The 25323-nt window shown below is 44.3% G+C and overlaps 1 protein-coding gene across 1 annotated transcript; it reads left to right on the top strand.

Annotated features, from left to right (window-relative positions):
• Nucleotides 1-3342: 3342 nt before the first annotated feature.
• Nucleotides 3343-16945, top strand: LOC149437981 (uncharacterized). Its single transcript, XM_089660384.1, has 4 exons — nucleotides 3343-3675; nucleotides 6888-7014; nucleotides 14118-14191; nucleotides 15712-16945. Exons 1-4 carry the CDS (start codon nucleotides 3357-3359, stop codon nucleotides 16083-16085), a joined length of 894 nt encoding a protein of 297 aa, XP_089516510.1. The 5' UTR covers nucleotides 3343-3356; the 3' UTR covers nucleotides 16086-16945.
• The last annotated feature ends 8378 nt before the right edge of the window (nucleotides 16946-25323 follow it).

The following is a 25323-nucleotide window of genomic DNA, read 5'->3' as shown; positions in this document are numbered from 1 at the left end:
AAGTGGGAGACACATATGCAAACTGTTGTAATTCCTACACCGTTCACCTGATTTGGATGTAAATATCCTCAAATTAAAGCTGACAGTCTGCAGTTAAAGCACATCTTGTTCATTTCATTTCAAATCCATCGTGGTGTATAGAGCCAAAAATGTTAGAATTGTGTCAATGTCCCAATATTTATGGACCTGACTGTAGGTCAGGCGAGCGTGAGAGCCATTCAATGGTATCAATTCATTCATCCTCCAGGAACTACCCGCATACTCTTGCCACATGAGGCCAGGCATTGTCGTGCACCAGGAGAAACCCAGAACCCACTGCACCAGGAGGAACCCAGGACCCACTGCATCAGCGTAGGGTCTGACAATGGGTCCAAGGATTTCATCATGATACCTAATGGCAGTCAGGGTCCAATTATCTAGTCTGTAGGGGTCTTTGCATCCTTTCATGGATATGCCTCCTCACACCATCACTGACCCACTACCAAAATGGTCATGCTGAATGATGTTACAGGCAGCAGAACGTTCTCCACAGCTTCTCCAGACCCTTTCATGTCTGTCACATGTGCTCAGGGTGAAAAGCACAGGGTGCCGATGGTGGACCTGCCATTTCTGGTGTTCAATGGAAGATACCAATCCAGCTCTATGGTGACAGGCAGTGAGCACAGAGCCCACTAGGGGATGTCTGACTGTCAGGCCACACTCATGAAGTCTGTTTCTGATTGGTCAAAGACATTCACACCAGTGTCCTGCTGGAGGTCATTTTGTAGGGCTCTGGCAGGGCTCATCCTGTTCCTCCTTGCATAAAGGAGCAGATACCGGTCCTGCTGATGGGATAAGGACCTTCTACGATCTCATCCAGCTCTCCTAGAGTAACTGCCTGTCTCCTGGAATCTCCTCCATGCTCTTGAGACTGTGCTGGGAAACACAGCAAACCTTCTGGCAATGGCACGTATTGATGTGCCATGCTGGATTAGTTGGACTGCCTGTGCAACCTCTGTAGAGTCCAGGTATGGCCTCATGCTACCAGTAGTGACACTGATCCTAGCCAAATACAAAACAAAAAATGTCAGTGGCCTCCACCTGTAAAACCATTCCTGTTTTGGGGGTTGTCTCATTGTTGCCCATCTAGTTCACCTGTTGTTAATTTCAAGACCAAAGCAGCTGAAACTGATTAACAACCCCCTCTGCTACTTACCTGACCAGATCCATATCCCAGCAGTGTCACTGACTCGATGCTAGACTAAGATAAAAGTATTCCTTTCATTTGTTTGAGCCGTGTACTTATACACTTATGCCTATTACCTATTTTCAGCCCTCTCTGGTCTGGTTACATGATCTCCCTTGTGTCAGCCAGTGGCAGCTGCAGGGGAGAGGAGGGAGCGCTGAACAATAACTGGGAAAGCCTAGAGCGGTGATGTCCCTTATAAGCCCCCATGTCACATGTCATTGTTGTCGCTCCCTCCTTTACCTTGCACCCACTGCTGGCTGACACAAGGGAGCCGGATCACATGACCCAACTGGAGCGAGATGAAGAAGGGGAAGTGCTGTATATACATCTTTCTTATACAGGTTAGCCAACATGAGGAAAGAACAAACAGAGGGCGCACAGGCCTAGTGCATTACCATAAAAAATGTTTAATAAAAAATAAAGTATGTGTTGTACTCACAAACGACAATATAGTCAAGGCACGTCATAAGGAACAGCTGGGTCAGCACCGCGCTGAGTAACAGTCCGCAATAGGGAGTGTAGACATCCAAAATCTGACGCGTTTCGAGGACTTGCCTTTTCCTCAGAGCTGGCTGTTACTCAGCGCGGTGTTGACCCAGCTGTTCCTTATGACGTGCCTTGACTATATTGTCGTTTGTGAGTACAACACATACTTTATTTTTTGTTAAACATTTTTTATGGTAATGCACTCGGCCTGTGCGCCCTCTGTTTTGTCTTTCCTCATTCAGTATATTTGGATTCCCCCGGTCTATTTGAGGGCAGCAAAATGTGCATGTTCCAGAACATTCCTTATGTGGTTGTAGCATCGAGTCCATCCCCAAGCGCAGGAGCATTTGTGTTTGTTAGCCAACATAGGTGCTAGGAGGGGGGGGGCATTTTTAAGTTTTATTTAGCCTGTAATTCTACCATTTTTGGATAGAGTGGAGATGGATTAGAACCCCTGCCAGGTGTCTATTGCCGGTTGTGCCCCCATGGGGGAGATTCATCCTCTCTATTCATCCTATTTACCATTACTGTACAGAGTGAAATAAAAAAAAAACAACATTTTTGTTGTTACCGACACAGGAATAGAAAGGGAAATCTCCCATTGGGGGCACTAGTTCCGGTCAGGGCTTCTTTCATCAGGAACGCATGGGAACACATTCCATCACCTCCAGCACTGATTGAATGTAGAGGCAAAGGGGCGCTGGGGTGTCCTGGAGGGTCTATTAATGCTGGCTGCTGAGGATCTATTGTTTCTGGAGAGGATCCACTTTTGCAGGGGGGGAGGGGGGGTCTCTTGTGCTGGAGATTTCTATTGTTGCTGGGAATTGTTCTTATATTTATTGATGTGTGGGATCTACTGTTGAGTGAAGGGTCTATTATTCCTGGCTGCTGGAGGGTCAGTAACAATAGACCCCTCCCTCAAAATTAGATCTCACCCATCAACAACTGACCCCCCCCCAGCAACATAAGGGCTGAGGGGAGATCCATTGTTTCTGCTTGGAGTCTAGTGTTGCTGGGGGGGATTTTGTTGCTGGCTGCAGAGGATCTATTTTACTGCTTTTCTTGTTGTTAACAAATTCCATACAAAATACTTAACACAACAAAATGATACTTCTGTATTCTCTAAAAAAAAGCGGCACAGGGGGGAGGGGTTTAGGGGGTTTAACCAAGGAACAGTGCTTTGAGGTGGGTAAGGGGCGGGGACAAAGGCAACTTGGATAGAGAGAGTTCCTGCACCTATTCTCTGAGAAAAAGAGCCCTGGTTCTGGTGACAACCATTACTTCTCTCAATTTGGAGGGATTCCTCCCACTTCCTGTTGTGGCTATGGGACAGGAAGTGAAGAGAAATCTCCCCAATAGGACACAGATGGAAAAAAACAAAACAAAAACAGAAACAAACAAACATAACCCTCCCTTACTGTATCCAAAAATGGAAAAAATAAATAAACATTTTGCCTATAGTTGTGTGTAAGATACAAGGGCAGGACCCGGTTTCAGTTTGTGGCATGTTGTTATACCTGTGTGCAAAGGAATGTAATCTGTATAAGAAGCATTTCAGCACACTCCCATCACCTTTGTACGCAGCAAACGTGGAAGCAAATTTTACCAGAAACAGAATATCACAGAAACAAGACACTGGGCAATGTCTCCAGCAATTGACCCCACACAATACAAACAATTCATCCTTGATTTTCATCTTCCAGAGGACCAGACATACACCAGGCTGCTCCTGCAGCTGTTTGGTTATACCGGTCATGGCAAATCGGCTTTTGTCAACTCCTGCATCTACACCCTTGGAGAAGACGAATTCCAGACCCGTGCCACAACTGGATCAACTGAATCCTCCGTTATCACAACGAGGAGAAACATGTATGAACTTACTGATACCATCTCCATCGTGGACAACAGAGGATTCAGAACAAAGGACGGAGCTGAGGAAGCGGTGGCTTATGCACAACTAGGTAATCTATAAAATATTTTCTTTGTCAACCTATTATGCTTGGGAGGAAAGTTCATACAATGGTAATGAAATGTCTCATAAAATATGTTTATATTGCATTCAGCTGCCCCAAATCTAATGAATCTGTTGCCATTTTTCACATTTGAATAGAAAGTTGCAAAGACTGGAAAAATGTTGCCACAAACCTCTGACAATGAAGGAGGTCCTTTATGTCATATGTCAGCGTTTTTGGTTGGTAGTATGGTGTAAAAAAAGACAGATGGAAAATAAAATAGACTATAATCCTATAGAGAAAACAGCAACAGGTGGTGTCATGGTGAGAGAGATTTACTAAAGCAAATGTTCAATTGTCAATTATTAACCACCTCATTGCCGCAATATAGCCAAAAGACGACTACAGAGCGGTTCTCTGAGTCTGGGACGGTGTCTATAGACGTCCTCCTAGAACGCGCCTTGTAGGCCAAATTGCTCATCTTGCTGCCTCTTCCCTCGAGGTTTCTCTACATCAGGGGTCTCCAAATTTTCAAAACAAAGGGCCAGTTTACTTTATTGGGGGTCGGACTGTGGCCAGTGGGAGTAGAAAATGCTCCGCCATCACAATGTCATAGGCTTGGTGGCAGGGCTTTTGTTTCTCAGAGAATAGGTGCAGGTACTCCCCCCTTCCGAGTCACCCCTTGTCTCCATCCCCTACCCACCTTTGAGCACTGTCCCTTGGTCCCACCTCTCAGTACAGTCCTTTTAGAGAATACAGAACCAAATATAATTCTGTGGTGCTGGGTAACTTGTATGGAACGTGTTAACGATAACAAAAAAAGCAGTAGAATAGACCCCCTGCAGCCATCAACAATAGATCACCTCCAAGAAAGAAAGAAATAGACCACCTCACAACAATATACCCCAGTAATAAAAGATCCTTCAAGAGACAATATTTCTCCCAGCAGTCAGCATCAGTAGATCCCTCCCAGCAACATAACACCCCCTCCAGCAGCAATAGTTCTCCCACAAGCCACAATAGAGCCCCCATCAACAACCATAGACCCCCATCAACAATAGATCCTCCAAGTGACAACTGATCCTCTACAAGCCAGCATCAATAGATACTCCAACACACCCCAGTAGCCCTAGCCATAACATACATTTAGTAATGGAGGTGCTGGAACTGCATTCCCCTACGTTCCCACTGAAATAAAGCCCTGCTTGGTGGTCAGTGGGAGTAAAAAAAATGACACCATTGGTTCCAGTGGGAGGAATTGTGCCCTATAATTAGTGTCAGTAGGAGATTTAGTTCCCCATCTCTGGTCTCAAGGGGAGATATAGTATCTTGTCTTTGGTGTCAGTTGAAGGAATAGTACTCCATGATTGGTGTCAGTGGGAAAATTAATTCCTCATTTCTGGTGTCAGGGGGAGTAATAGTCCCCTAGGGGCCAGCTTGGAGACACCTGCCACCTTCTCCTTTCTCCCTACTTCATGTCCTTAAAATGATGATAAAACCTAGACATGTTTTACCTTAATACATTCCCTGCATTAAAATGGTTGCAAAGGCAGAAAGTTGTTTACATTATCTGCATTAAGGTAAAAAGCCTTCTGTGTTCAGATGCCCCCCCCCCCCCCCACCAAATACTTACCTGAGCCCAATCTCAATACCAAGAGCAGTGGCTCCCTCCTCTCTCTTCCTCCTCACTGGACATTGGCTCTTGCTACTGTTAGGCACAGCCTGTGAGGGAGGAGCAGTGGTGTTGCTGAGCTGAAATATGTGTGTCAATGGACACACACAGCGCAGCTTGGGAGTAAGCCAGCACTAGTATCTCCATAGTAAGTGGCTTGTTATAGGGGCACTTGGAAGGGGAAAGGAGTCAGGAGGACTGGTGGGTGACCACAGAGGAGGAGGTTGGGGGCTGTTGTGTGCAGAACCATTGTAAGTAGAACCTGCTTAAAATGATAAGAAAAAAAAGATCCCGATCATTTTAAAGTGATACTAAAGGTTATTTTTTTTTCTGTAAAATAACAAACATGATATACTTACCTGCTCTGTGCAGTGGTTTTGCACAGAGCAGCCCGGATCCTCCACTTCTTGGGTCCCCTTCCGGCACTCCTGGCTCCTCCTTTCTGTCGGACGCCCCCATAACAAGCAGCTTGCTACGGGGGTACCCGAGTAGGCATGTTGCCAAGCTGCTGCTGTGTGTATCTGTTCACACACAGAGCTGTGGCTTCGCCTTGCCCCCTCTCTCTCCTCATTGGCTGACTGGCTGTGATTGACAGCAGTGAGAGCCAATGAGGAGGAAGAGACCCGGGACAGCTGAAGCTGTTATGCACATCGATGGATTGGAATGGGACTTAGGTAAGTATTGGGGGGAGGCTGTACACAGAAAGTTTTTTACCTTCATGCATACAATGCATGAAGGTGAAAAACCTTGAACCTTTACAACCACTTTAAGGTAGTAAATGTCCCATTATTTGACCCCCCCTCCCCTTCCCCAACTACTTGAGTCCTCACTCCATCCAGCACTGTGCCTGTCTGTGGTGGCTCTTCTCTCTCTCCAAGAATTCACAGGACACAAAGGCAGCAGCGGGAGCCATTGGTTTCTGTTGCTGTCAATCAAATGCTGTAGGAAAGGAATGTGAGGCAGGACCGAGCTGCACTATGCGTGTCTATGGACTCAGGAGCGGATCCACAGGTGTGCCACCATAGCAAGCGGCGGCTGTCATTGCCCATCGTCATTGGCCACACATGCAGGAGTTCCGTGAGGATCGGCATCACCAAATTTGTACAGTGAGCGGCTCACTCTACAGGGGTGGACAGGCAGGTAAGTAACTTTAGTGCAGAAGAGGCAAAGCATGAGTCTGCTGCATTACAATTCCTGCCTGTCTGACAGTTTTTATATTTTTAGTTAAAGTTCCACATTAAATAAGTGAATTTGCACTTAGAGGATGCGCTGAATCTGGCTGACTTCAGTCCTCCTATCATGGGCTACCCAACATCTTTATTTTTTCTTTCATTTTCCATACAGATGGTAAGATATCCTGAACAAAAGAATTGTGCTTTCATTTTCTCCTCATGTACTAAGCTACTGTAAGTGAGAAAACTGACTCTGCAAAGTGGTCATGCTCTAATCTTTAGTAAATTGGCCCCGATGTGTGACGTTATGGTGGACACCAGTCATGTAGCTCCTATAACTCTGGTATCTTTTTATGTCTGTCTGTTGTCACTCGCAGGTCATTTTCTCCCCTTGGATGAGGAAGTGGTGCTGACTAAGAACTTTGATCAGATAATGTCCCAGGTGGAGGATTCTGACCCAACACCAAACTACACCGATTTTATTGTCCCCATATTTATTTACAGGTATGGATCTAGAGAAAGCTTTGCATACATTGTTATGACAAAATTATAATATTTGATGTATGTTTTGTGCTGCTTTGCATGACTGTAATTAGCTATAAAGTATAACCACTTGTGGGCCGTCCCATGTACTGTTACTGCGGCAGGTCAGCCGCTCTGCGCTGGGAACATACATGTATGCGATCCAGCATTTCCAGGTATGGGGAGCGCATGGGGGCGCAATGCCCATCTGTACTGTCATACAGTACAGCACAAGTTGGTCAGCAGGTTCCGGCCAATGACTTATGACCAGGACCTGCTGATCAGCTTAGCAAATCATAGTACAGAGCCCTGTGTTTACTAAAAACACAGGGCTCTGTACATAGAGCAGCAATGTGCCTGTTTTTTCTCCCTGCAAATCAGGGAGAAGAGACAGCCACATCTATTAGTAAAAGCAGCACATATTGCATACATCACACACTTTACAGATTGGTAGGCACACAGTTAACCCTTTGATTGCCCCTAGATGTTAACCCCTTCCCAGCCAGTGTCTTTAGTACAGTGACAGTGTACAGCATTATCACTGAAAACTGTATTAGTATCACTGGCGATGTCAGTGTCAGTCAGTTCCCACCCCAGTGTCAATTAGGGGTTTATTTACTAACGCCGGTAGAGTTCAAAATCAGGATCATTTCTGCATAGAAACCAATAAATTGGACAAATAAATTGGTGGAATGTCTTAACCTTTCCATACCGGGCAATTTTACACCTTCTTGCCCAGGCCATTTTTCAGGTTTCAGCGCTCTCACACTTTGAATGACAATTGCGCGGTCATACAACATTGTACCCAAACTAAAATTTTATCATTTTCTTCACACAGCTAGAGCTTTCTTTTGGTGGTATTTAATCACCGCTGGGGTTTTTATTTTTTGCTAAATTAACAAAAAAAGACCAAAAATTTTGAAAAAAAAAACACATTTTTCTTTGTTTCTGTTATAAAAGTTTACAAATAAATAATTGTTCTTCATAAATTTAGGCCGAGATGTATTCTGCTACATGTCTTTGGTGAAAAGAACCCAAATTAGGATGTATTATTTAGTCTGTAGGAAAGTTATAGAGTTCACAAACTATGGTATAGATCTGAATATTGACCAATCCTGAAGTACTGACAGCCAATCTAATTTCTTGAGGTCCAAGAATGTCAGAACAGTACAGATATCCCCAAATGTCAGGACAGTACAGATATCCCCAAATGTCAGAACAGTACAGATATCCCCCAAATGTCAGAACAGTACAGATATCCCCCAAATGTCAGAACAGTACAGATATCCCCCAAATGTCAGAATAGTATAGATATCCCCAAATGTCAGGACAGTACAGATATCCCCCAAATGTCAGAAAAGTACAGATATCCCCCAAATGTCAGAACAGTACAGATATCCCCCAAATGTCAGAACAGTACAGATATCCCCCAAATGTCAGAACAGTACAGATATCCCCCAAATGTCAGGACAGTACAGATATCCCCCAAATGTCAGAACGGTACAGATATCCCCCAAATGTCAGGACGGTACAGATATCCCCCAAATGTCAGAACAGTACAGATATCCCCCCAAATGTCAGGACAGTACAGATATCCCCCAAATGACAGGACAGTACAGATATCCCAAAAATGTCAGGACAGTACAGATATCCCCCAAATGTCAGGACGGTACAGATATCCCCCAAATGTCAGGACGGTACAGATATCCCCCAAATGTCAGAACGGTACAGATATCCCCCAAATGTCAGAACAGTACAGATATCCCCCAAATGTCAGGACAGTACAGATATCCCCCAAATGTCAGAACAGTACAGATATCCCCCAAATGTCAGGACAGTACAGATATCCCCCAAATGTCAGGACAGTACAGATATCCCCCAAATGTCAAAACAGTACAGATATCCCCCAAATGTCAGAACAGTTCAGATATCCCCCAAATGTCAGAACAGTACAGATATCCCCCAAATGTCAGGACAGTACAGATATCCCCCAAATGTCAGGACGGTTCAGATATCCCCCAAATGTCAGAACAGTACAGATATCCCCCAAATGTCAGGACAGTACAGATATCCCCCAAATGTCAGAACAGTACAGATATCCCCCAAATGTCAGGACAGTACAGATATCCCCCAAATGTCAGGACAGTACAGATATCCCCCAAATGTCAGAACAGTTCAGATATCCCCCAAATGTCAGAACAGTACAGATATCTCCCAAATGTCAGGACAGTACAGATATCCCCCAAATGTCAGGACGGTACAGATATCCCCCAAATGCCAGAACAGTACAGATATCCCCCAAATGTCAGAACAGTACAGATATCCCCCAAATGTCAGGACAGTACAGATATCCCCCAAATGTCAGGACGGTACAGATATCCCCCAAATGTCAGGACAGTACAGATATCCCCCAAATGTCAGGACAGTACAGATATCCCCCCAAATGTCAGGACAGTACAGATATCCCCAAAGGACCCCTTTTTGAAGAGTAGACAGTCCGATGTACTTCATAAGAGGAATGGCGAGTTTTTTGAAGTTGTATTTTGTTTTGTCAGAATTTTTCGGAAAATGAAAAAATTATTTTCACTATTTTTTTTTTTTACATACTGTCACCAGTGCAGTACAGCGTCATCATATAACTGGCATGGCAGTGAACAGGGACACTGACTGGTGACAGTATGAAAAAAAAATATATGTTTTATTTTTTTATTATTTTTAATTTTTTATTACTTTTTTTTTTTTTTTTTTTAAGATTTTTTTTTTCAGATTTTACTATGACCAAAGTAGTACACTGTTACCATAGTAACATTGTACTACTTTGGGGAAGTGATCAGTATTTTTGTTTTTTTTACACAATTTGCTTATAGCAAAGAATTACTTTGCTATAAGCAAGCATTTACCTGAATGATAAAATAGAATAAAAACGAGCGCTGGGTCTGAAAAATTCAAGCCGCTAGCATAAAGGTAAACCTCGTGTAACCTCTTCATAGAGAATAAAATAAAGCAAAAAATGCAGCGCTTGAGTGTATAGTAGGAAAATTGACATATGTACAGCAGTAATAGAAGGAAATGCATTAAAAGTGCGACATGCACCAGGTATAGCGTACATCAATTAATGTAAACAGTGGTCGGGTAAGTGGTACAGATTCATCCGACCAATCAAAGTGCATATAGTGATAGGGAAGTTAGAGTCATTAGATCTAGGAGTACATCCGAGTATCAATCAAATCTGTGACTTCTGTGATAGGAGAATAGCTGTAAAATGCACTAACCAGATAGCGCAAGCCAAAGCGCATTGGAGTATAATGACCTACTCCTGGTCACAGCCCAATGGTCCTCAGCGTAGAGCCCTCAGGAACAACTGTGCACCGCTCTTGCCGTCTCCTACCACCAGGGGGAGTGCGCCTCTTTACAGTAACACGAATTTGCCTTATATCCTCTATCGCCAGGGGTGGTGTGCTTTCATATCAGGAGATCACCTTAGGGACTCGGCAATAAGACCCAAAAGAGAAAAATCTTGATAGTGTAGTATTTTTATTCAAGAGATTGGTAAAAACAGGTAGCAGACTTACATAGTAAAATCCAAAGAAGCTGATTCACAGAATCCAAAAAGATGGCCGACAGTCACATGCATGGACCATGTAGGTAGCAAGTGGTATGAGAGGTATCCTTATCTCTAACGTGTTTCGTGGCAAGAGCACAGTTACTGTTACTGTATTGTCTCATGTTCTGTCTCCCACTATAATGTACAGCGACATACTGAACGACATATCAGACTGGATGTCGCTCCATTTCCTCAAACTGAACCTCTCCAAAACCGAGCTCCTAATCTTCCCCCCAGCCCACGCCCCCCACCCCACCCTCTCCATCACGACCAACAACACCACCATCAGTCCCACCCTGCAAGCCAAAATCCTAGGTGTCACTCTTGACTCAAACCTGTCCTTCCAACCTCCTGTCCAATCGCTGACAAACTCATGCAGGCTCCACCTCCGCAACATCTCCAAAATACGTTCGTTCCTAACCCCAGACACTACTAAACAACTCATTCACTCCCTTATTATATCACGTCTGGACTACTGCAACTCCCTCCTCACCGGCCTACCCCAACGCAGGCTATCCCCGCTCCAGTCTATCCTGAACTCAGCGGCCAGACTCATCCACCTTACCAACCGCTCTGCTTCTGCCACCCCCCTCTGTCATTCCCTCCACTGGCCTCCACTCAGTGTCCTCCACCCCCCTCTGTCATTCCCTCCACTGGCTCCCAGTTGCCCAACGCATTAAATTCAAACTACTAACACTGACGTACAAAGCCGTCCACCATACTGCCCCAAACTACCTCACCGACCTGATACCCAAATACCACCCTACCCGTGCCCTCCGCTCCTCACAAGACCTCCTACTTTCTAGCTCCCTGGTCTCCTCCTCCCACGCCCGACTGCAGGACTTCTCCAGGACTTCCTCCATCCTCTGGAACTCACTACCCAATCCATCAGACTGTCACCTACACTCCTCACCTTTAGGCACACCCTGAACACCCATCTCTTCAAGGAAGCCTACTCCACCCTCACCTAACAGCCAATCTCCTCCACTCTTCCTACCACTCCATCCCCCACAGCCACTTCCACCTGTACCTCTATCCCCTCCCTCCTAGATTGTAAGCTGGAAAGAGCAGGGCCCTCGAACCCCTCGTGTATTGTTTGTTACTGTATTGTCTCATGTTCTGTCCCCACTATAATGTACAGTGCTGAGCAAACTTTTAGCGCTATATAAATACTGTATAATAATAATAATATTGACGTTAATTGTTCAGCGTTACAGGTGCATGTCGGAGGTGCCAGGACCTCGGAACGTGGGCTGTTCTTTTGCATGACCACGTTGTCTTTTATCTGTCTGTGTGTGGTGGAGGTGTCGGACATATAATTTTGTTTGCAAATTTTTTGATTTTGACTTAGGAATATACTTTGGTTTTTGTTTAGCCGAGGTTTGTTCTCATTGGAACCTCTATGCCAGTGGATCCCTTCCCCTGGTTTTCTTTGTTTTTCTTATGATATAATTGGTTCTGAGGACACCACTTTTTGTATCACATGTAGTGAGTCAGCCATGTCTACTTACATGTAACTTTTGAGTTACCCAACTTTGGGACTCTATTTTCAATACTATTAAATTGAATTTTTCCTTGTTAGGCATCTCAGTTGTTTATTCAATTTTGCAAATGACTTAGAAATGAGCACGTGTTCATGTGAAACGCGTCGACTGCTCCTCTGTCCTGTCTTGGATCTGTCATGTTCTTATCATATTGCATGTTAAGGATTCCAATAGAGGATTTCATCCACCACATTGCTGTTTGTGCCGCCAACCATTCTGTTTTTCCATTGTACTATCGCAGTCCCGCTGACAGGAATGGTTCCAGTAGTTGTGCTAATTATCTAACTGTATCATGTGACCGCTGTCATTGGCTCTCAGGACTCTTACATGATTGGGTGTCTATCCTGCTGGCTCTCTGATTGGTAACAGCTTAGTCAGTGTGGTGGGAGTGCTCAGAGAGCGTTCTCACTGCACACAACCAGCATGAACACGTGTGTGCGGGGGGTCGGCATTAAAGTGGTTCTAAAGCCTCAAGGTTTCTATCTTAAGAAAGGGTAAAAAAACCTTCTACGTCACAGACCCGCCCCCTTACCCCTCCCCCCCCATGCTTACCTGAGCCTCATCGTGATGCAAAGCTGTGAATGAGAGCTGGGGCTCTCCTGGCTTTGTCCCTCCTCATTGGGCAGATTGATAGCAGCCATTGGCTCCTGCTCCTGTCAATCAACTCCATTGATAAGGGAGTGGGGGGCAGGGCCAAGTCCCGCTGTCTGTGTCACTGGATGCAGCAGCAGGACTCAGGAGCGAGGAGTGCAGGCAAGGCACCTGAGAAGAGGAGGATCGGGGGCCACTCTGTGCAATTCTATTACATAGAGCAGGTAAGTGTAGACATGTTTGTTATTAAAATAAATGTTTACAACGACTTTAATGTTATTTTCTTGCTGCCCTACACACTCACCGGCCATGTTATTAGAAACACCAGTTCAATTGCTTGGTAACTAATTGGTGCTAATTAGCCAATCACATGGCAGCAACTCAATGCATTTAGGCATCTAGATGTGGTGAAGACGACTTGCTGAAGTTCAAACCAAGCATCAGAATGGGGAAGAAAGGGGATTTAAGTGACTTTGAACGAAAAAGAGAAAATATCCAGTGAGTGGCAGTTGTTTGGAGGAAAATGCCTCGTTGAGGTCAAAGATCAGAGGAGAATGGACAGACTGGTTCCAGATGCTAGAAAGGCAACAGTAACTCCAATAACCACTTGTTACAACCGAGGTATGCAGAATACCATCTCTGAATGCACTATATATCCAGCCTTGAAGCAGATGGGCTACAGCAGCAGAAGACCACATCGGGTGCCACTCTTGTCAGCTAAGAACAGGAAACAGAGGCTGCAATTCACACAGGCTCACCGAAATTGGACAATAGAAGATTGGAGAAATGTTGCCTGGTATGCTGAGTCTCAATTTCAGCTGCAACATTCAGATGGTAGGGTCAGAATTTGGCATAAACAACATGAAAGCATGGATCCATCCTGCCTTGTATCAACGGTTCATGGATGTGCAGCCAACAAATCTGCAACAACTGCGTGTTGCTATCATGTCTATATGGACCAGAAACTCTGAGAAGTGTTTCCAACACCTTGTTGAATCTATGCCATGAAGAATGAAGGCAAAAGGGGGTCCAACCCGGTACTAGCAAGGTGGACCTAATAAAGTGGCCGGTGAGAGTATATGAGTTACATTGTAGGCAAGCAGTTATAAGTTGAGCTGTCAATTTTCTTTGAATGTCATTTCATGTGGGACTGTCCTGCAGCAGTTTGTGTCCCATCCTCTACCCACAAGTCCATATTCAAGAGGTCTGTCTTTCTCAGCTAGTCTTCCCAATCATTTATAGACATACAAGATGTCAGGAGGTGAAACAACTTTCCTATCTAAAAAAATGAAATATCTTTGAAGAAAGTTGGTATATAAGGACACTAAACTTTGGTTTTCTTCTAGTGCGAGGCACAAACTTCCAAAGGAGCAACTTGATGAATTGCACAGCTTTTTCACGAACTGCAGAGATATGACAGGTAATTTCACTTCTCAGATGTTTCACTGCTAAGACTACCTGAAGAACATCTTTGTTGACTTAAGGGATTCAAAAAAGAATAGAGTGAGGTGACTCTTCTATCAGCCAAGATGATTGTAAAAGAAAAAAATGTAATTAATAGCTCACTTACCATGACTGAAAGTATATACACAGGTCTGGTCAAGGGGGTGTTCCTCAAAGTCTTCCTAAAGAAATGTATCCCTCACACCTTCACCTCCCCTTCCATAAGTTTTTGAATCACATAGTGGTGGTATCTATGATGGAGGAAGAGGCCCAGGATGCTATGACCATTATTCAGAGACATTCAACAAGAAGGTGTGAATTTGTTTGGAACCCATGCAAGCTCTCTGTCAGAATGGAGAGGGCACAAGCAGTTAGGGATTCCACTTGCTATGAACCAAAACAGCACATTTTCAAGTAGCAATCCAAGAAAACAAAATCCAGGGCACTCACTCATGTCACTCTTCTTTATGTCACTCTTCTTTATGTAAAATATATACTCACCTAGGTGAATGCAGCATCACTCTGATGCTGCATCTGTTCCCTGACGATTCTGCACTGAGAACTGAGCGATCAGACACCCCTGATCACTGAATTCCCCCCTCCATTCTGAGAAGAAAACCGGGACTGTCAGTCACCAGCTCTTTGCTCTGCCCCTCACCACTCACTGTAACGCTGAGCTGTGGAGGGGGCAAGAAGGGCTGCCTCAGGCTCTCAGTAACTTGCTGCCGGTTCGGGCTGCTGAGTAAATCCTGACAGTAGAGTCGGGATCGATCCAGCGCCTGGACTAGCTGAGTTACGTCTGTTGGCTGAAAGTGGGCCACAGTCATGCAGAATGAACTGCACTCCTGTGATCCATAGGAGAAACAGGGCCAAAAAAGCTTTGCAATTTAAATTGCAATTGACACAACACCTTGACACTCCTCACCATCTGAGGACTGGAAAGCTGCAATATATTACATTTGTGTTCTTGTGTTCACATACACTTTCATTAATTCGTTTTTGAGATCATATACAATTGTACAGCATTTTCTCCCTCTACATATATTTTGTATAAATACACAAATGGCCAGTAATGCACCTGTCCTTGAATGCAGTAAATCTACGATCAGTGCCAGGGTTGCCATTTTTATACTTCACTTTCATTTAAGAAAAAAAGAAAAAAAAGTGTCATACAGAAAAACAAAGAAAATTTACAACTGAACCTTAAAAAAACAATATTTCAAAAACCTAAAGATACAATTATTCCATAGAGATGCCATTTTGAATGTGACTCAGCGCCTGTAATGTGATCTCAGGTTCTGCACTGAATTATGAGAGTTGTCAGGAGCCATATGCAGGTTCCCATTGACATGGATGTAAAGAAGAACATTTCTTGCTGCACACTGAAAAGGAAAGGCCATTCTTAATATGACCAGAAAAATAAACTTGTTAAAGGTAGTGAACTCTTGGAAGTTTACATTTTCAACTGACAATTCCTATTTTTTATCATAATGACAGGGATTTTTCCTATTCTTGTCCTTACATACAAGTTTAAGAACGACTACAAAGACTTAGAATCTAAGTTTAGACGTAGGGGAGCAGAAATGGTGCTGGCCATTGAGAATTACACCCCTACGGACCACAGGAAGACTCCAGGACGGTGCAATGATATACAGAAAGTGATCGTGGAAGCTTTGCAAGAAGTAAGATTCCGCCTGACACAGCCAAGGGATCCAATGAAAGAACGTATACAGCACAAGAAGTTCCTTCTGAAATTTGTATATGAATTTATAGTTACCGAGACAAAAGCAGAAGCTAAAAAACAGGAATATGAGAGGCTGAAAGCTCTGGCAGATAAAAGATTGTTTAAAAGGTTTCCGTATGATAACTAAAACACACTTTTATGGTTCTCGTGTATGAAGACCACTGCAGAAAAAAAAAAAAAAGAAAAGTAGGAGGTGATCAAAGTTATCAAATTGGAGCTTCCCCAATGCTGACATAAAGCTTTGCTAACTGTCTTCCAGAAACAGCTAAATACATAATAAAAGTTACTACTAGTTCCCACCAGTGCTTCTTATGTAGAGCTACCCCCGCAGGGGCTGCTTGTATCTTGCCCAGCCTTCCCCCTAGATCTTCTCCCACAGCCAAGCACACCACATTTCTTATACCAGGTGCACACAACGTTCACTCATTACTCCAATCATCAGTCTGGGGGTTCCAGCTTCTCTGTTGTCTTTATTTCATTTTTGGAACTGGGAAAGGGAAGGGATATAATAGGATACTCCGAATCAAACTATGACAATTGAGGACAGCTTATCTGTGGGCTTTCCTTAGTGAATCTGTGTAGCCAACTGTACAAACATGGAGCAAAGCACCCCGCCCCCATAGTAAAACACTCCCTACACACAGTTAACCCTTTGATCGCCCCTCACATTAACCCCTGCATGCCCAGTGCCATTAGCACACTGTCAGTGCTTTTTTTAGTAGTGATCACTGTATTGGTGTCACTGGGGAAGTCGCTGATCGCCACCATTACTAGTAAAAAAAAAAGAAAATCCCAATATCCATACCGCTATTTGAAAACGCTAAAACATTCACATAGACCAATTAATTTCCACGTATTGGAATTTTTTTAAGCAAAGACATGTCACAGAATACATTTTAGCATGAATTTATGACAGAATTTGATTTTTTTAAATTTTTTTACTGAACATGTTTAATAGCAAAAAGTAAAAAAAAATGTTTCTCAAAATTGTCGGCCTTTTTTTTATAGCGCAAAAAAAAATACACAGGTGATCAAATACCACTGAAAGAAAGCTCAATTGTAGGAAAAAAGGACATAAATTTAGTTAAAGTAATGCAGCGCCATAACGCCAAAAATGGCCTGGTCAGGAAGGGGAGGGGATACTCTGGAGGGGGAGGGGTTAAGCAGGAGACCACGCTATACTAAACTAAACTACATACATACTACAAACCTACCTAAGGGGGCGCTACACTTACACAAAAAGCCTAGGTATTCCATCATATGACCACTGATTTCACAAATACATCCCCATCCCCCTCTGAGTAATTGCTACATTAATAAAAAAAAAAAAAAAAAAAAAAACCCAGCTAATCTAAATATCCCTTTTACTCACCTAAATCCATGGTCATGTGATGTACTGAGCACTGAGTCTGTTGTCATCAAGACTGAAAAATAGTGGGAGGGTCCTCATTCAGGTGGTCTCTCACTGGGTGATGATGATGCTTCCTATTGGCTGTCCAGCAAGGGGGGCTCAAAAGACAGCGAGCCGGGCTGCGGCCGGTGTGAATGGAAATGCTGGATTGCTGGCGAAGCCCAGCGGTGGGTGGGAGACTCAAGCAAGTGATCTGATTTGAAAGCCTTAAAAGAAAAAAAAATTAATTTGGATTGGGTAATGGTCAGAGGGAAGGACTTAAGGGGTTTCCAGTGGAAGTAATCTTCAGTAATGCTGCCATAACGCTTCCATTTCTTCCCTAAAAATATGGGAGCCTTTCCTCATCTCCTCTAAACATTCTGTTTATGGCAGGGCCGGATCTAGCCAGTATGATATGGAGGAGCAGTAATAAATGTCAGGGGGGCAGAGGGTATGAGGTCTGCAGGGCAGTGTACACAAACAGGAATGAATAGCGGAGTGTACAGGTCAGAGGACGGGGGTTAGCAGAGCAGAGGTCAGGAATCAGCAGTTTGGAGGGTGGGGTACCGATGGACTTCTGTACAACCAGCTTCTAGGAACATTTCCACCCGATCAGCACCGCCAGTTATAGCCGGCAGCACTGATCAGTACTAAGTGATAAGTATCTCCGATGTCAGAACACAATACCTCAGCGGGAGTGATTTCCGCATCCACGTGGGATCCCCGATGTTGAACAAAAAATGACTGATGTATAGACTGCCTTACTGAGTGTCACTCAGTGTCCCCAGAGTGCCACCACTTTACACCAGAGTCTTGCAGAGTGTCCCCTTACATCAGATTCTGGTATAGTCCCCTTCTTACATCAGAGTCTTGCAGAGTGCCCCCTTACATCAGATTCTGGTATAGTCCCCTTCTTACACCAGAGTCTGGCATAGTGTCCCCTTACATCAGATTCTGGTATAGTCCCCTTCTTACATCAGAGTCTTGCAGAGTGCCCCCTTACATCAGATTCTGGTATAGTCCCCTTCTTACACCAGAGTCTGGCATAGTGTCCCCTTACATCAGATTCTGGTATAGTCCCCTTCTTACATCAGAGTCTTGCAGAGTGCCCCCTTACATCGGATTCTGGTATAGTCCCCTTCTTACATCAGAGTCTGGCATAGTGTCCCCTTACATCAGATTCTGGTATAGTCCCCTTCTTACATCAGAGTCTTGCAGAGTGCCCCCTTACATCGGATTCTGGTATAGTCCCCTTCTTACACCAGAGTCTGGCATAGTGTCCCCTTACATCAGATTCTGGTATAGTCCATTCTTACATCAGAGTCTGGCAGAGTGTCCCCTTACATCAGATTCTGGTATAATCCCCTTCTTACATCAGAGTCAGAGGAGGGAGAAAGATGGGAAAGAGAAGGAGGGGGAGGGAGAAAGATGGGGGAGAGAAGGAGGGGGGAGGGAGAAAGATGGGGGAGAGAAGGGAGGGAGATGGGCTCAGCTCTCTCACCCCAGGCTTTTCAGGTGGCTCAGGCAGTCTTCAGTCTTGCAGCCACCATGTAGTTGCCAGCTATAGAGCTTCAAGTTTCCCGCCCACACATCTTCTCAAGTACAGCACTGGTTGAGAATTGCAGTGTGGGCGGGGCATCCATGAGGAAAGGGGCGGGGTAGATACAAGGACAGGGGTGGGACAGACACAAGGAGAGGGGTGGGGCATACATGAGGAGAGGGGTGGGGCAGTCACAAGGAGAGGAGTGGGAGGAGGAGGAAGTGCACATTGATCTCTCCTATCCCGTCCATGCAGAGAAGGGGAGGGGAGTGTGCTGGTTGGGCTCCGGCACAGACACTGGACTTGATAGATGCAGCCAACCGCTGCACAAAGCTTCATCTGATGGACATCATCCACAGCTTGCCTGGGTGGGCACAACTGATATCTGGGGGGTATCACCCACCCCAGCACCCCCCTAGATCCGGCCATGGTTTATGGTGCTACTACAATATCTTACTGTCTGCTGTTGATCCACCTTTTTATCAGCCATGAGCCAAACTCACTTCCTGTGATATGTGAAAGGTTGTAGAATCTCTGTAATTATAAATAACTGTTCATTAAATGACCTCTCATCCTGACCGCTGCCTACAGCTATTTCCTTTTGTTAAAAACGTATAATATAAAGCATTGGATCCCATAATATAGGGCGGGTATCCAAATGTATGCTGTCTGCTGTTAGGGGTATAGATGAAATTAGTCATTACTTTTATGGGAAGTACACATTTTCCTTTGTCTACCCAAATCTGTGCGTACAATTACAAATAATAATCCGTCACCGTGCACATAATTCTGTGAACATGGGAACTAAAGAAAAAGGCATATTGACACACAGTAAGCTGACTACCAAAATCCACCATGAAAATATTACTAATAATAGTAACAACAACAACAACAAAAAAATAATAATAATAAAATTATTATTTAAAATATAATTTACAGTAATATTTGTAACAACAAAATTAATAACAATAACAGCAAAAGAAAAAAATAATGATTATTATTATTCGCAATATATTTAACAACAATATTTTACCAACAAAAATAATATTAGTAAAAATAATATCACAACAGAAACAACAACAATAATAATAACGCAAACCAAGGACTTTGTTCTATCAGACTTGCTGTCCAGCAAACTCCCAGTCAGTTTAAACATCAGCTATTTCTCTTGTCACAGGCAATGAAAAAAACACTCCAGAATGGAGAATGATTTTTTTTTTACAAGGAACTCTCCATTTTTTATTATTATTTTTTTTTTAATCATAGGTTTTGATTTTTACCTTACTGTGTGCCAATAAACCACTTTTTTTATTTTTTCACGTTCACAGAATTAGTCAATACACTATTGTACATTGCATGAAAATTTGGACCACATCTTTTGGAGTCCCAGAGAAATTGCAAGCCATTGGTGTGAGATGTAACATTTATAAATACCTGAATGATGGAAGTTAGTATAACGTCACCTCACTCACTAAGCTAAGTAAAAAATCCTCTCAAAGTGAACATTGGGGGTGATTTACTAAAACTGGAGAGTGCGAGATCTGGTGCAGCTCTGCATATAAACCAATCAGCTTCCAGGTTTTAATGTCAAAGCTTAAGGCGGAGCTCCAGTCAAACTAAAAACTGTAAAAAACAGCCACTCATCTGTCCCTCGATCCAGCAATGTCCTCACTGGAGCAGTCCTTACTGGCTGTCCTCGCTTCCCGGTGCCGGCATCCCAAGTGTGAGTGTTTTTACATTCAGGAACAAGCAACATAAAGTACATAAAATGTTTTACTAACCAACTATATACAGTACAGTAAGTTACAGGTGGAAACTAGGGCATACTCCCAATTGTAGTGGGCACGGAGTAATGGCCACACACAGTGCCTACAATGCACAAGTTCTTCCAGCCCGAGGGAGAACAGACGTAGTCGGGATTGTTATAATAAACCGTATCTCACCAGTTACACGAGTTCCGGATGCTTCTGGCCATGCAGTGATGTGGGATTGCTGACAGGTTCAACGGACAGTAGGTGGCAGCATGTGGGGAGCAGCAAGATGGTCGCCTACCAGTTTCCAGGACCAGTGTGGAGTAGAATCAGTTGTAAGGTATGTCACGCTGCCTCCATTCGTAAGTATGAGTTGTACATAAGTAGAATGTTCGTAACTCGTGGACTACCTGTACTCAGAGTCAATGTCATTTAGCCCTCTGGGTTAGAGCATACTAAGTGTGTCTGATACAACACATACATCCTTCTGAGTCGGGAACAATGGTAAAATATAGCAGCCAGACAGACAGGAGCTGGATGACTGGGGCAGGTTTTGACATCCCGGATGGTACTCGGGGACTTACAGTTGTGTCCAAAATTATTCAACCCCCACTGAAATTGAGTGTTTTGGCCAGTTTGACATTGCTTTTGATCATTCAGTCATCTTGCTTACATTTACATTAAAGAGGCACTTGTAGGTCAGACAAATATAACATAACAGTTATAATGAAATAACCACAAATGTCTTTTCTGTGCTCACAGCATTATCAGTTTTATTCAACCCCCAAGTGACATTCAATCTTAGTACTTAGTACAGCATCCTTTTACAGTTATAACAGCTTTTAAACGTGAAGCATAGCTTGACACAAGTGTCTTGCAGCGATCTACGGGTATCTTCGCCCATTCTTCATGGGCAAAGGCCTCCAGTTCAGTCACATTCTTAGGCTTGCGCACTGCAACTGCTTTCTTTAAGTCCCACCAGAGGTTCTCAATCGGATTTAAGTCTGGTGACTGCGATGGCCACTCCAAAATGTTCCAGCCTTTCCTCTGCAACCATGCTCTAGTGGACTTGGAGGTATGCTTGGGATCATTGTCCTGTTGAAAGGTCCAACGTCTCCCAAGCCTCAGGTGTGTGACGGACTGCATCACGTTTCCATCCAATATCTCCTGGTACTGAAGAGAATTCATGGTACCTTGCACACGCTGAAGCTTCCCTGTACCTGCAGAAGCAAAACAGCCCCAAAGCATGATTGACCCTCCACCATGCTTCACAGTAGGCAAGGTGTTCTTTTCATCATAGGCCTTGTTCTTCCTCCTCCAAACATAGCGTTGATCCATGGGCCCAAACAGTTCTAATTTTGTTTCATCAGTCCACAGAACACTATCCCACAACTTTTGTGGTTTGTCCACATGGCTTTTGGCATATTGCAGTCGACTCTTCTTATTCTTTGGAGACAGCAAGGGGGTACGCCTGGGAGTTCTGGCACGGAGGCCTTCATTACGCAGTGTGCGTCTTATTGTCTGGGCTGAAACTTCTGTACCCACATCTGACAAATCTTTTCTCAGTTCCTCAGCAGTCACACGGGGACTTCTCTCCACTCTACGCTTCAGGTAGCGCACAGCAGTCGAAGTCAGCATCTTCTTTCTGCCACGACCAGGTAGCGTTTCAACAGTGCCCTTTGCCTTGAATTTGCGAATGATGCTTCCTAAGGTGTCTCTTGGTATGTTTAACATCTTTGCAATCTTCTTATAGCCATTGCCCTTCCTGTGAAGAGAAATCACCTCTTCTCTTGTCTTCCTGGACCATTCTCTTGCCTTCACCATGTTTGTAACCACACCAGTAAATGTCTAGAAGGAGCTGAGTATCACAGTCATTTTAAAGCTGCCTAATTGGTGCTTATTATGCTTGATTGCTGCTCGGTGACATCCACAGGTGTTTTCAATACCTGATGGAAAGCACCTGTATGAACCTCTGTTCTTCAGAGTGGTAGTCTTTAAGGGGTTGAATAATTGTGGCAATGAAGAAACCACATAAGAACCATTTACTACTGTATTACATAAACAATTGATGTCATTTTAGTTGCATTTGGGTAGTTACAACGTCCTTGTAGGATTTGATTCTGAATACAATTCCAAATGTACACTATAGTCCCTAAACCCCTTTACAGCATTGGGGGTTGAATAATTTTGGACACAACTGTATGTATTTATTGTCCTCCACCACACATCCTGGAGCCCACTGAAGTTCAGGGTTGGCCTGGGAACCTAGGCTGTGGGTCTCGGGAGTGGGCCTTTACATATGTGCACATTGTGTGCTGTCAAAGGAGAGATGCAGTAAGCTGATGAAAAGGAGACAAGTTCTGCTTTCTTGCCTTGAAATGCTATGTAGTACTGTAAGCATCAAGAAGAACGTGTCCCTGGGTTTGCTGCATAAAGAGCTTTCTTTTCAGAAAATGCAATGGTGTGGAGTGCTATATTAATATGGCTTGTGGATACCTAACCTGCCCCTAAGAGGCGACCTCCTAACGTGTGTCCAGAGGGTAGACTGTTTAGTCTTTCAGGTACAAGCCTAACAGTCCTGCAACTGGGAAGTCATATCCCTCTGGAGAGATCTACATGGAGGAACTTCTTCCAGACTACGTTGTTGAAACCCCTATCCAATTGGTCCAAGGAGATTCTTTCATGTCTAAGTCTGTACTAAATAAAGAAAGCCCTGTCTATTTGTTTGTATATTCTGTCTGTTTGGTTTGTCATGTGACTGCCAAAAGCAATGGTATCTGCCGAAACAACAATATATAGGATTCAACAGACTGAAATCTGATTGTTTGTTGCTAACACAGCATGCATCTTCCACAGACTTCAATTCCAGAGACAGTAAACAGTCCTTGAGCTTGGGGGGGGGGGGGGTTAGGGTCTATTAAGGGAATTTAACGTGGATGAGATAAGTGGTGTATGGGATGGCTAATGGAACTGCAATTGAGGACAACTTCCTGGAACTATGTACAAGTCTTTTAGACAAACAATCCTCTTCTTGGAGAGCTCTCCAGTGTCTCCTGGTGTACCACCCCAGACCCCACATAAACCTCCTCTATCCATCTGTCTGAAGGAATCCCTGGACATGGGATCCTGTGCCTGCCACTTTGATGTGAAACAGTCCTGGGCAAGGAGCTAATCCAGTTTCCCACCAGAGTGCTTCTTTCCCCTCAACTGGCCTGGGGGGTGTAGGATTACTCACCTATGTCTATGAGCTGGTGGGTTGATAGCTGCTTCCAGGCCTTCCACTGGGCCAGCTACTTCCCTGCTGCACAGGTGGACTTCTCTCTGGGGGCTGATGAGGTCTGAGCTTTCCTCCTCTCCGGCACCACTTCCTGGAGGTGAGCCCTTTCCCAACTGGGCCCCCTCCCAGGCTTCTGCACCTCATCCTTCTCACTCCATCTTCCCTCAAACTTTCCTGCTGCTCAACAGACTCAGACACTCTTAAGTGCTGTTCTGACCCCATGCCAAGACTCCTGTTTAGTATTGGCCAGGATCCCTTGAGAGTGCAGACTGTCTTCTCCTCACCCCTGTCCACAGAGCTCTAGAGACTCCTCCAAGTCTCTAGATCAGTCAGAGGTATAAGTGAGCTGCTCTGCAGAGCCTCTCAGCCCTGACCCAAATTTGACCCTGCTAACTATCACACCAGGCCACTACTCAGCCTCTAACAAGAAATTAAACTCTAGCTCTCCCTAGCTAACTAGGAGGGTGCTACAAACATAATATCAGTAGGCAAGTTCTGAGGGATTAAGGTCATAAGACCAGGCTGGAGAGGTGGTAATTATGTGCATAGAAAGTCAAAACAAGAATTCAAGTGGCTATAAGAGTTGGACACCAGAGCATTTTTTTCAGTGGGAACAAGGGGGAACATAGTTCAAGTGCCTCCCCCACTGAAAGTATGTAATGACAAGGGATGGTGGGGTGTGCTGGAGGGGCTATTGTTGCTGGGGGGAATCTATTATTGTGTGAGGGAGGCTATTGTTTCTGGTTTAATTTTGCTGGTGGGGTATCTTTTGTTGCTGGGGGGGGGTCTTATGTGGCTGGTGGGGTCAATTGCTGTTGGCAGGGATCTGTTGTTGATGGCTTCTGGAGGGTCTATTGTTGCTGGCTGCTAGGAGATTCATTGTCCTTGGCTGGGTTCTATTGTTACTGGGGTGGATCAAGGGACAGTGCATGGAGGTGGATAGGGGGTAGAATCAGGGGATGGTGCTTAGAGGTGAGTAGGGGGGAGAACCAAGTGATGGTGCTTGGAGGTGGGTAGAGGGGTAGAACCAAGGGACTGTGCTTGGAGGTGGGTAGGGGGGTAGAACCAAGGGACGGTGCTTGGAGGTGGGTAGGGGGGGTGAAAACAAGAAGTGACTCAGAAGTGGGGGGTACCTGCACCCATTCTTTGAAAAGAAAACCCTTTAGACACAATGGTCTCTAAAGGGACTGAATACCAAAACTGAACATTTTGCATTAAAATAAATACGGAAGTTTACAGTAACTTTATATACATTTTTATAAATTGTCATATATATGAGAAATGCGCTATAAAAAGCACATATCCTCTAACAGGTCTAACCTATTAGCCAGCAGCCAAAAGGAATACACACCCTGGTATTCACAAAGTGAACACAAAAATATCAGCACTAGTTAGTGAAACCTCTCA

The sequence above is a fragment of the Staurois parvus genome, unplaced genomic scaffold (assembly GCF_062004578.1).
Source record: "Staurois parvus isolate SC_StPar_1 unplaced genomic scaffold, SC_StPar_1.0 ptg001234l, whole genome shotgun sequence".
Classification (NCBI taxonomy): domain Eukaryota; kingdom Metazoa; phylum Chordata; class Amphibia; order Anura; family Ranidae; genus Staurois; species Staurois parvus.
The sequence above is the reverse complement of the archived record's forward strand: the minus strand, read 5'-3'. Positions and strand labels throughout refer to the sequence as shown.

What these genes read in the sequence shown, in the direction of transcription:
- LOC149437981 (XM_089660384.1), top strand. Translation starts at nt 3,357, where the DNA reads ATGTCTCCAGCAATTGACCCCACACAATACAAACAATTCATCCTTGAT. An exon ending in GGTGGCTTATGCACAACTAG is followed by an intron (nt 3,676 to 6,887) that starts GTAATCTATAAA and finishes TGTCACTCGCAG; the next exon opens with GTCATTTTCTCCCCTTGGAT. An exon ending in GTCCCCATATTTATTTACAG is followed by an intron (nt 7,015 to 14,117) that starts GTATGGATCTAG and finishes GTTTTCTTCTAG; the next exon opens with TGCGAGGCACAAACTTCCAA.